The following is a 12,570-nucleotide window of genomic DNA, read 5'->3' on the forward strand; positions in this document are numbered from 1 at the left end:
AGCCATACTTTACGACCTAATTCATAGGATGCAGTAGAAAGCTACAGAAAAAGGCTTGTAAATGAACCTCGAAAAGATTATACTTATGAAAAACGGCAAATAATCAATATATAATAAAATATAATTAAATTGTACAGGGCAGATAATAATGTCAAAGATTTCCATTGAAGATTACTAATAAAAGAGTAGAATTTGTTAAGCATATAAAACACATGTAGACAGTTTGCATAGCAGCAGGTGGCGATATCGAGCTTTACTCCTACTAACATTACCCACAGAAGAAGATATAACTGCTGGGTTAAACATTGCATACTTAAGTAGACGTGAGCATCAAAATGCTTCTACAGACGTTCAGACCTTGGTTGCTTCGCTGCAGGAGTAACGCTATACCTTTGGCGTGCACACGGTCTTACTACGCCGATAAAGTAGCTCGACTCGGGTCTCAGCCGGATAAACAGTCTTCTGAATTTCAGGTAGGTTAGCTTGTTGCTAACGTCAGCTAACACTCACCGCTAATGTCAACGTTAGCTAGCTGACTGTTTAGCTAGCTACACAACTGACAGACAGATTTCAAACCACGCCGCGTATGTCAGCTAAATAGTGTCAAGCATAAATAATATAGTTTACTCAGTTCCTAAATCACGCGGAGGCTAATTCTTGCGAGTTTACTGGATACAAGAGGTCGACTTCAACACCTTGAGCTGTCGTTTTTATGTCAGCCAAGGTCTAACGGCATCATCATTAAGCATCATCAGCATACGTTCGCCTCTGCATTTCTACTATTCACTATTCTATCTGCCTTTTAACAGTTAGAAACAGCCTTCAGTTCCACGTGTCATGACATATTTGTAAGTGAATCTCAGTCCTGGTCGAGAAGAATAGTCCTGCTGGTTATTTATTTTACTTTAAAAATAAACGTTTGTAGGTTGTAGTGCTCAAGAGTGTTAGGTTGAAGTCATAATTGACTAATTCTAATCACAATATGCATTGGTGTAATTACTGGTACAGTGTCCAGTAACCAACAACCAATTCATCTTAACTGATGCAACACAAAAAGATGTCACTTGAGGGCACCACACACACATTTTCTTTATATTTCCAAATACCAATGTAAACATGTCTATTATTTGATCGTTTAAATGTCTCTGTTGCAGATGATCTAAGAGCTGACTTTAACTTAATTAGCGCATAAATATTACTTTTTTTCTTTTGTAATTGGGAAATGTCATGATGTTCGCCCACTCATATGATGATTGGGTGTTATTGCAAGCTAAAGGATGTTCTCAGTTAACAGTCATTAGGTGCTATGTCTGCCACAATCTGTAGAAATCATACAACATGACAAACTAAACTAACGTCATTATACTCTTCTTTTTTTTTTTCAGGAGAATTATGAGCGAATGCAAGTGCTTGTTGATGAACTGAAAAGCCGGACAGAGAAGGTTAAATTGGGTAGGTGTGAGCTCATGACTGATACACACTTTGCCAAACTTAAATTCCTCACTGTGTGTTTTATTCTAACAGTGAGTTAGTGTCCAAACTCAGGCCATCTTGGTGATTAAAGTGTTGACGAAACACCTTCACTTACCCTTATCTGTTCGAAAAATCCCAATAAAAGGCTAGAACTCTAAGCTCTTACACTGTTTGCAAACATTGTCAGTCACACTTTTATTTACAGTTGATATTTTATGACGTTCCATTTCCTGGATTGCTTTGGTGCTGCAGGAAATTCTACCGGATTCATGTTTTTTTGCTGATGTCCATATGCTTCCGCTTTCTGGTGGATTAATGAGGACTGTTAACTGCTCCTCAGATCTCTGTAGGGTAAACTGAGACAGCTAGCTAGACTATCTGGTCAATCTGAGTTTTCTCTTGCACGACTAAAACAACTTTTGGGCATACATGTTCCACCAAAACAAGTTCCTTCCTGAGGCTATTTTGCAACAGATCCGTGCAAAGCTTAGCACCGCCTATGACGATTGTGATTGGTTTAAAGAAATGCAGATGAACAGAGCATGTTTTTCTCCCATCCCGGAATTCTGTGGGGACTAGCCAGACCGCAGCGCTGTGGAGGAAGGTCCGGCAACTGGGATCTACTCTTTGACACATCAACAATGGACTATCCAAAGAGTTGGCACCTTGTTTGTTTACATTCTATTTATTTTTTATTAATCCAGGTGGGGGAGAAAAAGCCAGAAGACTTCATACTTCTCGTGGGAAACTCCTGCCTAGAGAGCGTATAGACAGACTGCTGGATCCAGGGTATAATATCATCTACTTCCATCTTTGACTCAAAATTGATTGCTGACTCATACCCAGTAGACCAGATTCAAAAGATTTGTATTGTTCAGGTTTGATGTCATTACACAAACCATGGCGCCAGTAGTTCTAATGTCTAATGCTGTACACACTTCCCTACATCTCAAGTGTAAAGTTGTTATTTTAAATTGCAAGCATGTATGACATGTTTCTTTTTCATTTGGTTTTCTTGCAGGACCCCTTTCTTGGAATTCTCTCAGTTTGCAGCATATGAATTGTATGGAAAAGAGGAAGTCCCTGCAGGCGGTATCCTTACTGGGATTGGGCGGGTTTCAGGGTAAGCACCATGAATGAGCAGATATCCGTGCTAAAAACAGACTACAAAATAGGATTGAAGCCACTGTCTGTGCCTCTTTAAATGCAGATTAAACATCCTTAACTAGATGCAGAATATTCAAATTGTAAATTCTATGATAATTACATGGGGTGTTAATTTAATCTTTGTTACTTGTCATTAGCTTTTTGGTTAATTTCCAAAATGAGATTTCCCTTGAGTACTTCAGGTGCACCACAATGTTGTTGTGTTTTTGTTTTTTTTAATCATAGGGTGGAATGTGTTATTGTTGCAAATGATGCCACTGTCAAAGGCGGAACATACTATCCAATTACAGTGAAGAAGCACCTTCGGGCGCAGGAAATAGCTCAGCAGAACCACCTGCCATGCATCTATTTGGGTGAGTATTTCTATAGTCAAAAAGAGTTTGGTAAATCAACCAACAGAATATACGTTCACTAGCAGAATTGAACATATAAATATGAAAGTCATTCTGGAGAAAAACTGAAATATTGGATATCAGTAACTTTGTAAAATGAGCACACTAGAAGTTGTATTTCTACTGTGATTTATTCAGTCACATGATCAGCCTGGTCTTTTGCGCAGTTGTTCTATAGTCAAGGGGCTCCATGTCAGTGTAGACTTGGGACATCCCAGAATCCCCTCTTTAAAGCTAGTTAGGCTTTATCGTATAATGAAGACTGAATGTCTGTAATATAACCAGAGGCCAGATTTTAATAATAAACGTTAAGTACACTATTCTACAACTATTCTGATGTTCTTTACTCCTTTAGTGGATTCGGGAGGGGCCAATCTTCCCAGACAGGCCGACGTCTTTCCAGACAGAGATCACTTTGGACGTATTTTCTACAACCAGGCCAGGCTATCTTCAGAGGGAATAGCACAGGTAATGCTTATGTTTGGTTGATAACATTGTATTTCACATGTGTATCATACAAAACAGTTAGAGCAGGTGAGACTTTACCATGACTTCAAAAGTTTGTTTTCCACCTTTGGTCACTGTCTTTTACTGTAGCCTATCGTTGTTATCTTGGAAAGTACATGTGTTTTATTTGAAATAACGAAGTGTACAGGGTTGTCCGAAAAATTATACCAAAGAGGAAACTTATTCATCTGGTTATTGACTGTTGACGAAAAGACATCCTTGTGTTTAAAAACAAAATAAAAAAAAGTTTGTGTGAGAGCTGATATATGTGATGGGTGCTGTAGAGCAGTCAGGTCTCTCTCTCACATCTCTCCAGAAGACCCAGGGGTTATAAACATAGCGAAATATGTTCTTACAACTTCAACAAACTGAATGCCTATTAATTCTTGCTAATATTGTTTCTCCAAATGATTAAAATCATATATTATTCAAGGCTTTTCCTTCTATGGCATAAATTCTTGTTTTCTTAAGGTTTTTCCCCCAAGCCCTATTAAGTATTACCGCCCACCACATTTACCGTTAGATTGCTGAATTACAAATTTACGAGTCCAGTTGCCAGTGCCTAATACATTGTTTTTATTCGCATTGACAATTCAATTATTTATTGAAAAGGGCCTAGAAAGACATGGTCTTAAAAAAGCGTTAAATCCAGTACTGAATTTGAATTTCTACTGTGGGAAACTAAAAACTTGCTTGAAGCCAAGTTGTCCTTGGGCTTGTATTACACTGTCATAGAAATCCGCCATTCATTTAATAAAGGGGCTTTTGTGGTTTTGCTGTCTTGGATGCCTGTATTAGACTTTTTTTTTCTCACTATTTCAGATTGCTGTTGTGATGGGCTCCTGTACTGCTGGAGGAGCTTATGTGCCTGCCATGGCAGATGAGAGCATTATTGTGCGGAAGCAAGGAACAATCTTCCTTGGAGGCCCTCCACTGGTAGGACATGTTTTTGTTGTTAGATTATATAAGACTAGGATGAAAGTTGGAGCATTAAATTGTCCGGTAATCCTGTTAGTTGATTGGTGACTCATATACCCATAAATAGGTTTTTACAAACAATTTACCAATCAAGCACAATAAATACCTTACCAATGGCATATACTTTTAGTTGTATTCATTTTGTTCAAATTGTATAGTAAATAGCGATCAGGTAGCAGATACTACTTAATGATGAAAACTACTTCACTCATATTGTGTTAGTTGTTTTTGTTTGTTTGAAAGTCTCTGTGCTTTTGTATATACAGGTCAAAGCTGCCACTGGGGAAGAAGTTTCTGCAGAGGACCTTGGTGGTGCTGATCTTCACTGCAAGTATGCAAGAACAGTATTTTTTATCACATTGCATGCAATGGTTTTTGAGCTCTTGTTTCTGCTTTTGGAGATGTGTTGTTCATCAACTGATACCTCATAATCTACCTACCTACCTACATACCTCATTAGGACCCTAAAATAGATCAACATTCTTTACAAAACAGGACAAACAATGTGGTACAAATATTTTCCAGTGGTGCCATTTATAAGCTGGGTATACAGAGAGAGTAAGTTGTTCTCCACAAGAATTGAGAGTTGTGTGATGTACACAGATCACATGTAGATGCAAGACAATTGGAAAGAGTAATAGGAATTTCTCCAGGTCAAAATGTTTTTGACATGAGAAGACTCAGCTGTGACGAAACGTTCATTTAAATACATTTGTGTCGGTGTGCAAGCGTTACTCTTTTCATCATATTTTTCACTATAGATAGATCTCATTTTTCTAACAACTAAATAGTCAGAAAAATGTCGGTGGTCCACATTTACAGATTTAATCTAATAACCCATCACACTCTTATCAGTGCTCTAATTTTAAGTAATGATTTATGTGCTGTAATAATGTCACAGTGATTGATTTGTTGCTTATTTTACAGAAAATCTGGTGTGACAGACCACTATGCGTTAGATGATAACCACGCACTCCATTTAGCAAGAAAGACAGTGAGAAACCTCAACTACAGAAAAAATATTGAGGTCAGTCCTATGATGACTATCATAAACAATTGCCTTTTACTGTCTAGCATGTTAAGCTGTCTTTTCTTTCTGTTAATGTGGAGTCTGTTCTATTTTTCAGGTCACCACAGAACCTACTGAAGCCCCTCTCTATCCTGCAGATGAACTCTATGGCATAGTTGGGGGTAATTTGAAACGCAACTTTGATGTCAGAGAGGTATTTGTCCAGTTTCTTATACATTGTCTCAAAGGGGCATAAAAAATAAGTTAAAAGCTACACTTAAAATTAACATCAACCACTTTGTTTTTGCTCTCTCTGGCAGGCCTTGCCAGATGTTCTCATTTGGTTTAAAAATGAAAAAAGAAAAAGAAAAACTTGTAATGGAAGTCTCATCCATTTTCTGTCACTTGTGTTGCATTATTGACTTTAACAACTCTTCTCTATACATTTGAGTGCAGGTCATCGCCAGGGTTGTAGATGGCAGTAAATTTGATGAGTTCAAGGCTTTCTATGGAGACACACTTGTTACAGGTATGTGAAATGACATTCTTTTCTATTTCTAGAACCCAGAGAATTAATGTTTTAATGGTATCTATCAACCTTAACATTTGCTCTCAATATATATACCTTTTCAGGATTTTCAAGAATATTTGGTTACCCTGTCGGAATCATTGGCAACAACGGAGTCTTGTTTTCAGAGTCTGCAAAAAAGGTAACTAAATATCCTTTGGACCGAAAACACTAATAGTGAATGTTCTCAAAAGAATAAATATTGATTTTTCAAAACGTTACTCGTGGTACAGCTTGGATCCTATGCTATTATAAGGAAACATGCAACACCTGTGTAAAGTGTACCAAACTAAGCCTCTTGATTAAGTTAGATTTTCAAAAGAGTTTGCATTGTACTGGCAATGTGTTTCTCTAAATGTCAAGGTCTTAAACCATACAATACTGAAGCACTTCAGATAGTATTCTCCACAGATGAGGCTGCTTACAACACTGACTACCAAAATGTCTCTCTTGAAAAAGCTTTAGTCTTTGTAAGTGGTTTGTACTGGTTGTACTCTTGTACGATAAAGCACTCAAATTGCACTTGTCTGGGCAATCTTAGGTGTACTCCGATGGATGGCATTGAAATAACATAGCATTAAGAAACAAGGGACAATCATCATTTTCATTTAATATAATTCACTTAATTTGCAAGCCAGTCTGCCGTGAACAGCTGAACTTTACACAGGCTTTGGAAAGATGAGGAGCTGAATTTGTGATTATAGACCAAATCATTTTTAAACATAACATTATATTTTTTGAATTGGATTACAAGCTTGACCTGAAAAAAGATTTCTTTGACTCACTTTTCTGGGAGGTGTCAATATAAAAGTATGAGCATTAGCTCATCAGTGTAATTGCAGTTGAAAGGGACTGACGCACTGCTTCAGGCAGACAGATGTGGAACAGACATGCTCGGCGAGCATATCCAGGAAAAATCAATACAGCACCTGCATTTTGAGATGCATTTTTGAGACAAGCTGTCATCACTTAAGACGTGCCCTGGGCTTCTATTATGCTAACTGTTAAATTATTAAAAGCTTTTCCCCAGGTGTTTGTGAAAGCGAGAGGTGACAGAGAAAAGATTAGAGTCCTGTTGTTGTGCACACATTTAGGAGCAGCAAACTGATGGATCATTTTTCACCAACTGACAGTTTCTTAAAAGCAGCCGTCTTTCACGCTGTCTCCAACTTCTGTTTACACTTTGGAAGGCAAGGCAGGGTGCTTTTTTGAAAGAAAGCCAGCGGAGGTAGCTGCCAAAAAAGAAAAGCACCAGAAGAAGAAAACACCTGACTAATTCACCAATACAAATAAGATGGAAATTAGATGTCTCTGCACAGTGCACTTTTATACTTGTTTTCCTGTCCAGTAGCTCCTGGTGGCTCTGTGTTTCTAAGTGTACTTTTCTGGCAAGGCTGAAGGCCATTCTGCTCCTTCGTGTTCAAAGTAAAATCTAGCAAGTACAAAGCCAGTGTGAAGCCAAATGACCTCCCTCCCAAGTTGATACATTTCTGATCTCGGCTCAGATGAAGATGAGGATAAAGGTGAGGGCAACTGCTCAAAGGACACACACTTCAGGACAGCTTCCTGTGTCAGCACAAACTCCGGACGTGTTTCAGACAGTAAATGTAAATGAGTACAGCTTCAGCCCAGGCACTAGACTAGTACTTCAGGCAGTTCAGCATGTACACTTCTGTGCTTTAAATATAAATTCTGTTCTGTTGACGCAGGTTATATTGCCAAGAAAAATACATAATTATCATCCTCATAATTTTTATTTAAAGGTCTTGATAATACATGTCTGTGTTCTTGTCCCTTTTAGAAGTTTTTGTGTTGCTGTGGGAATACTACATACACTGAATATTTTGATTCATTTTCAGGGAACACATTTCATTGAATTGTGTTGCCAACGAAACATTCCACTTATTTTTCTCCAAAACATAACAGGTCAGTGGAAAATCTTTATATCTAAGGTTTGGGTTTGAAAACAATAACAAAGGGTATTTCTTAGGATTTAGGTACTTAAATAAGACAAAAATATTTGTTATTAGTTATGTATGTTAGTGTTTTATTTAGATCTTAGGCACATAATGAATCCTGTATTTAATACAAGCTTGTAATTGCATACTGCAAAGTGATATTTGATAAAAGCAAAAATATCACATATATGTTTACATAAACAAATATGACATGATGTATATTTTATTTCACAGGAGGCTCTAAGTTTACCTGTTAACCATTGATCGTTTATTTGTAACACACCTGTCCCTTAAGATGAAAACACACAAAGTCAATCCAGTTTGTATAAGCAATCTCTTCTCTGCATCTTTATTTTAGGCTTCATGGTGGGTAGGGAGTATGAAGCAGGAGGTATTGCCAAAGATGGAGCTAAGATGGTAACTGCAGTTGCCTGTGCAAATGTACCCAAGATTACTGTTATCATTGGCGGTTCCTATGGTGCAGGAAACTATGGCATGTGCGGCAGAGCCTACAGGCAAGTTAATGTAAAATAAAATCAACAGCACCGGTAGCATTACAAATTAACAAAATAGAAGCCTGGCCAAGAACCACAGTATTACATCAATATGAAGATCACTCGCTGCATCTGCATTGCTATTGCAAAATTTAAACGTACAATATGTACTGTGCATGCTGTTCAATATGTGTGAAAATATGCATTAGATGCACTTAGATTTTTATACTTATATTTCCTCCTTTTTGTTATCTACTAAATAAGCTCAGATGATTTATAATATTGGAAAATGTTTGCAAGTGGCATACATTTTGGTTAGATTTTGTTGACTTGTGTAGTATTCCCTAAGTGGTACTTTTTCTGGCTGAAGCTCTCATAAAACTTCCACTGTAGTTGTCATCAGATTATCAGACTATTACTAGAGTAGTTAATGCAGGTTTCTGTTTGTTGTTGTTCTTATTAGTTGTTTGTCTTGATTTAGCTGACTATTCTGGTTCTGCAAATAACAAACGAAATGACAACCGCTTTTTTTCTTCTCACAGCCCTCGATTCCTGTACATGTGGCCAAATTCCCGAATTTCTGTAATGGGAGGTGAACAGGCAGCCACTGTCCTGGCCACCATCACCAAGGATCAGAGGGCACGTGAGGGAAAGGAGGTAAAGATTCATATTAATCATTCTGTCAATGCTTCACTGGAAAGGCTTAAATTAGCATTTGTGGATTTGCTGCCAAAAAAACATAAGCGAATATGAAGATAATTTTCTTGCAGTAACGGTTGGACAAGGCTGTTTATACAAGGATGAAATTATATCAGTGTTAAGTGTTAGTGTGATAACTTATCTTGAGTAGTGCTGTCATCAAGTGGCTGTAATTAAATTGTGTCAGGTATGGGTGTATTAAGATTGCTTTAATAGCTTCAGAATGTAGTGTCATATCAGTGCCCTGATGGCAAGCATTTGAATCAGTGATGTATATGATGGTTTAACAATATATGGCATTAAAAAGGAAGCTCATCTTCAGTTTCTTTTTTATTCATAAATTGAAATGTAGTCTCTCCTTTTGCCATCTTTATTTTACTTGTATTCACAGTTAAAACCTAAAGAACAAGTTATATCTTTGGATATATAACCAGCAGTAACATGCAAAAAACTAACATTACAAACGTTTGGGTTGGCAAATACAGCCCCAAGACACTGTTGGCCCACACCTCTCTCACCTATGTATTTAGATTAGTAGATGGTAGACAGGGGGGAAAGTAATAAATTCCCTCTCAGTAACGCTCAATGTCTTTGCCTGTTAACATCCAAACACACACATATCACCCATGATCCCTTTTAGCTACCACGAACCAAAAGCTAATACATAGCGGCTTTATAGGATGGGCATGCTTAGCTCGTTCAGCAAAATCCCATTTGATTGGATACATTTATGTATACAACCCATAGTTCAAGATGAGTCGAGGGATTTTGATTTTAAAAATACTAAAAAATAAAAAATGTGAGACCTATCTTATATAACAAGAAATAACTGAATGACTGACAGGATTAGATGAATGTGTCTAACTTACATACAGTGTTACCTAAGTTGCTTGTTTATTTAGTCAACCTAGCTAAAACAATTACAGTCCGCAATGTATTAAAATTTCATGATGATTATACTGTAGATAGTCTATCGGCAACGTTTCATTTCCGGGATTTGTCAGGTGCCGCCGGAAATTCAGTCAGGTGTCCTTCTGATTCCGCTTTCTTTGTGTTGGCATTCTAAACTAGGTGGATTTATGAGGACTATTGCCAACTGCTCCTCAGATCCCTGCAGGGTAAATCAAGCTAGCTCAACTACTGTAGCTGTCCAATCTGAGTTTTCTGTTGCACGACTAACAACCTTTACGTGCACATGGTCCACCAAAACAAGTTCCTTCCCGATGCTATTTTGCAGCGCCACCGTCATTGAGTCTGTCCAAGACTATTGTGATTGGTTTAAAGAAATGGCAGTGATACAAAGCTTCTCCCACTTCTCCCATTCCGGAATGCTGTGTTGTTTATTCACAGTTCACAGCAGAACAAGAGGCTGCCATGAAGAAACCAATAGTGCAACGGTTTGAAGAGGAAGGCAGTCCATACTTCTCTAGTGCTAGGTGAGCTTTGGTCAGGACACGTCATTCTGTTTGTGTGATGAAATGATTCACCGAATGAAATTAACACCTTTACTTATGTATTAAAGTAATTGATGAAAGACCTGTACAAGGATTACAAGAATCACCAGATATAAGTGAGGTGCATTGCACCATCTAATGTGGTGCTTTTTTATTTCTTTTCAACAGACTGTGGGATGATGGGATCATTGATCCTGCTGATACTCGTCTGGTTTTGGGACTGAGCCTCAGTGCAGCACTGAATGCACCAACAAAGAAGACACGTTTTGGAGTGTTCAGGATGTAATGCTTTTTTAGCTTGAACAGGTGAAGACTTACCTCTTAGAGTTGAATTTGTGCAGTACTTATAGTCATTGTAGTTTTACTTGTCAGGTGTCACCAGATTACAAGCAACAAACACATAAAAAAGATGAATCACTTACTTAGAATCCCATTACTTCAGATCAATGGGGACGTGATTAGATGATTTGCTGTTGTTGTGGGATATTTCCACTAATGAGGCGTGCCTTCTCCAGTGTAAATGCAAACTGTACTTCACTGTATTCTTTTCCTCTTTCCCTTCATACTTTAATTGGTTTAAAAAAAAAAAAAATATTGTAAATGATGAATTATAAAAATGTGAAAACATACAAGTTGCTATCTTTTTAGCTCATATAGAAATATCAGAGGAAAACAATATTCATAAGGGGGTGCTGTTGAGCTATAAATGTCTGACTGGCCACAGTCTAGACGGTTAGTAGAAGCACACTCAACCTTTTTTAAGCTACTAGGGTAAATGCCTTTGTTATAACACAGTGGTGTTCTGGTGTTGACAGAGGAGCTGTTTTGAGGAAAACCAAGCTGAAGATGTCCAAGCTCAGTGTAATTATCTCTGTATGCCCACTTAAGCTCTTGTCCAGAGGCACTAGCTTATTGTGCCTTGCCGTTTATTTGCTTTTCATGTTAATAATTGTGCAAATATTGTGTTATAGCAGGGACAATAGGCTGTAGTCTTATAGATTGCAGAGTGTACCGTGTACTGAAGCTGAGCCACTTAGGTAGAGTGCTTAACTTCACCAGCTGGCCACCCTGTCCTTCCCTCCCACTTTTCCATGTTGTCAATTTATGTCAGCAAGCTGGTTAAAATACTTAACTTGAAGCCCTTGATGCTCATCTGTGTATGATTGTGTGACTGGTACACTACGGCTGTGGAGAGCCTTACCTTAGGGAGAGCAAAAATAACTGTGTGTGCATGGGTGTATGCGCGTGCACACACATCCTCCTGCCACCAATTTTTAAAACTGGTTGGCTGGTTATGCTTCATCTTCTTCCACCAAATGTCACTGTGGGATCATTACCAAACAGCATGAACCAGTTTTAAAAGTTTAGATTTTATTGAAGGAAGCAAAACTTTCCAGAATTGTTCTAATGGCTCAGAAAAGTGTTGTCTCATGCCTGTTTTCAGAGTATATAATAATAATAAAATACAGACTACTTAAATGTAGTATAATCAATCGGGTCTTTATAAAAATCACTCTAGATTTATGACCTAACCTTTCTCTCTGACCATGACTGCTCTCATCTGCGGTAATTATCAATCACTTGGTGGCTTCGAGGTCTCTTTTAACAAAAGGATCAGGTTGTCCTTTAATCTTTTGTCATTGTTTTTGCTATGCATCTTTAAAGTTTCACTGCATTATACAATAAATATTATCTTTAGCAAGAAGGGCATTTTCAGTCAGACACATTGGAGCTGTATTCTATTTGAGCTGATTATTGCAACACTTAATGGTAAGGCTATGCGTGGGTCATGGTGTCCAGGGCATCTTGCAACCTTTACAACTTTAAAGAAAACTTCAAAGTAAACATAAGTGCTGCCAGCCATATGCCAA

The 12,570-nt window shown here is 37.8% G+C and overlaps 1 protein-coding gene across 1 annotated transcript; it reads left to right on the forward strand.

The window, feature by feature from the left end:
• The first annotated feature begins 223 nt into the window (after window positions 1-223).
• Window positions 224-11,100, forward strand: mccc2 (methylcrotonoyl-CoA carboxylase 2 (beta)). Its single transcript, XM_034870843.1, has 17 exons — window positions 224-473; window positions 1,386-1,452; window positions 2,178-2,262; window positions 2,495-2,596; window positions 2,866-2,993; window positions 3,388-3,500; window positions 4,362-4,475; window positions 4,784-4,848; window positions 5,445-5,544; window positions 5,645-5,740; window positions 5,983-6,055; window positions 6,160-6,236; window positions 7,954-8,020; window positions 8,411-8,567; window positions 9,089-9,203; window positions 10,596-10,681; window positions 10,868-11,100. The coding sequence occupies exons 1-17, from the start codon at window positions 336-338 to the stop codon at window positions 10,983-10,985; spliced, it is 1,701 nt and encodes a 566-aa protein (XP_034726734.1). The 5' UTR covers window positions 224-335; the 3' UTR covers window positions 10,986-11,100.
• The last annotated feature ends 1,470 nt before the right edge of the window (window positions 11,101-12,570 follow it).

The sequence above is a fragment of the Etheostoma cragini genome, chromosome 5 (genome assembly GCF_013103735.1).
Source record: "Etheostoma cragini isolate CJK2018 chromosome 5, CSU_Ecrag_1.0, whole genome shotgun sequence".
Taxonomy (NCBI): Eukaryota; Metazoa; Chordata; class Actinopteri; order Perciformes; family Percidae; genus Etheostoma; species Etheostoma cragini.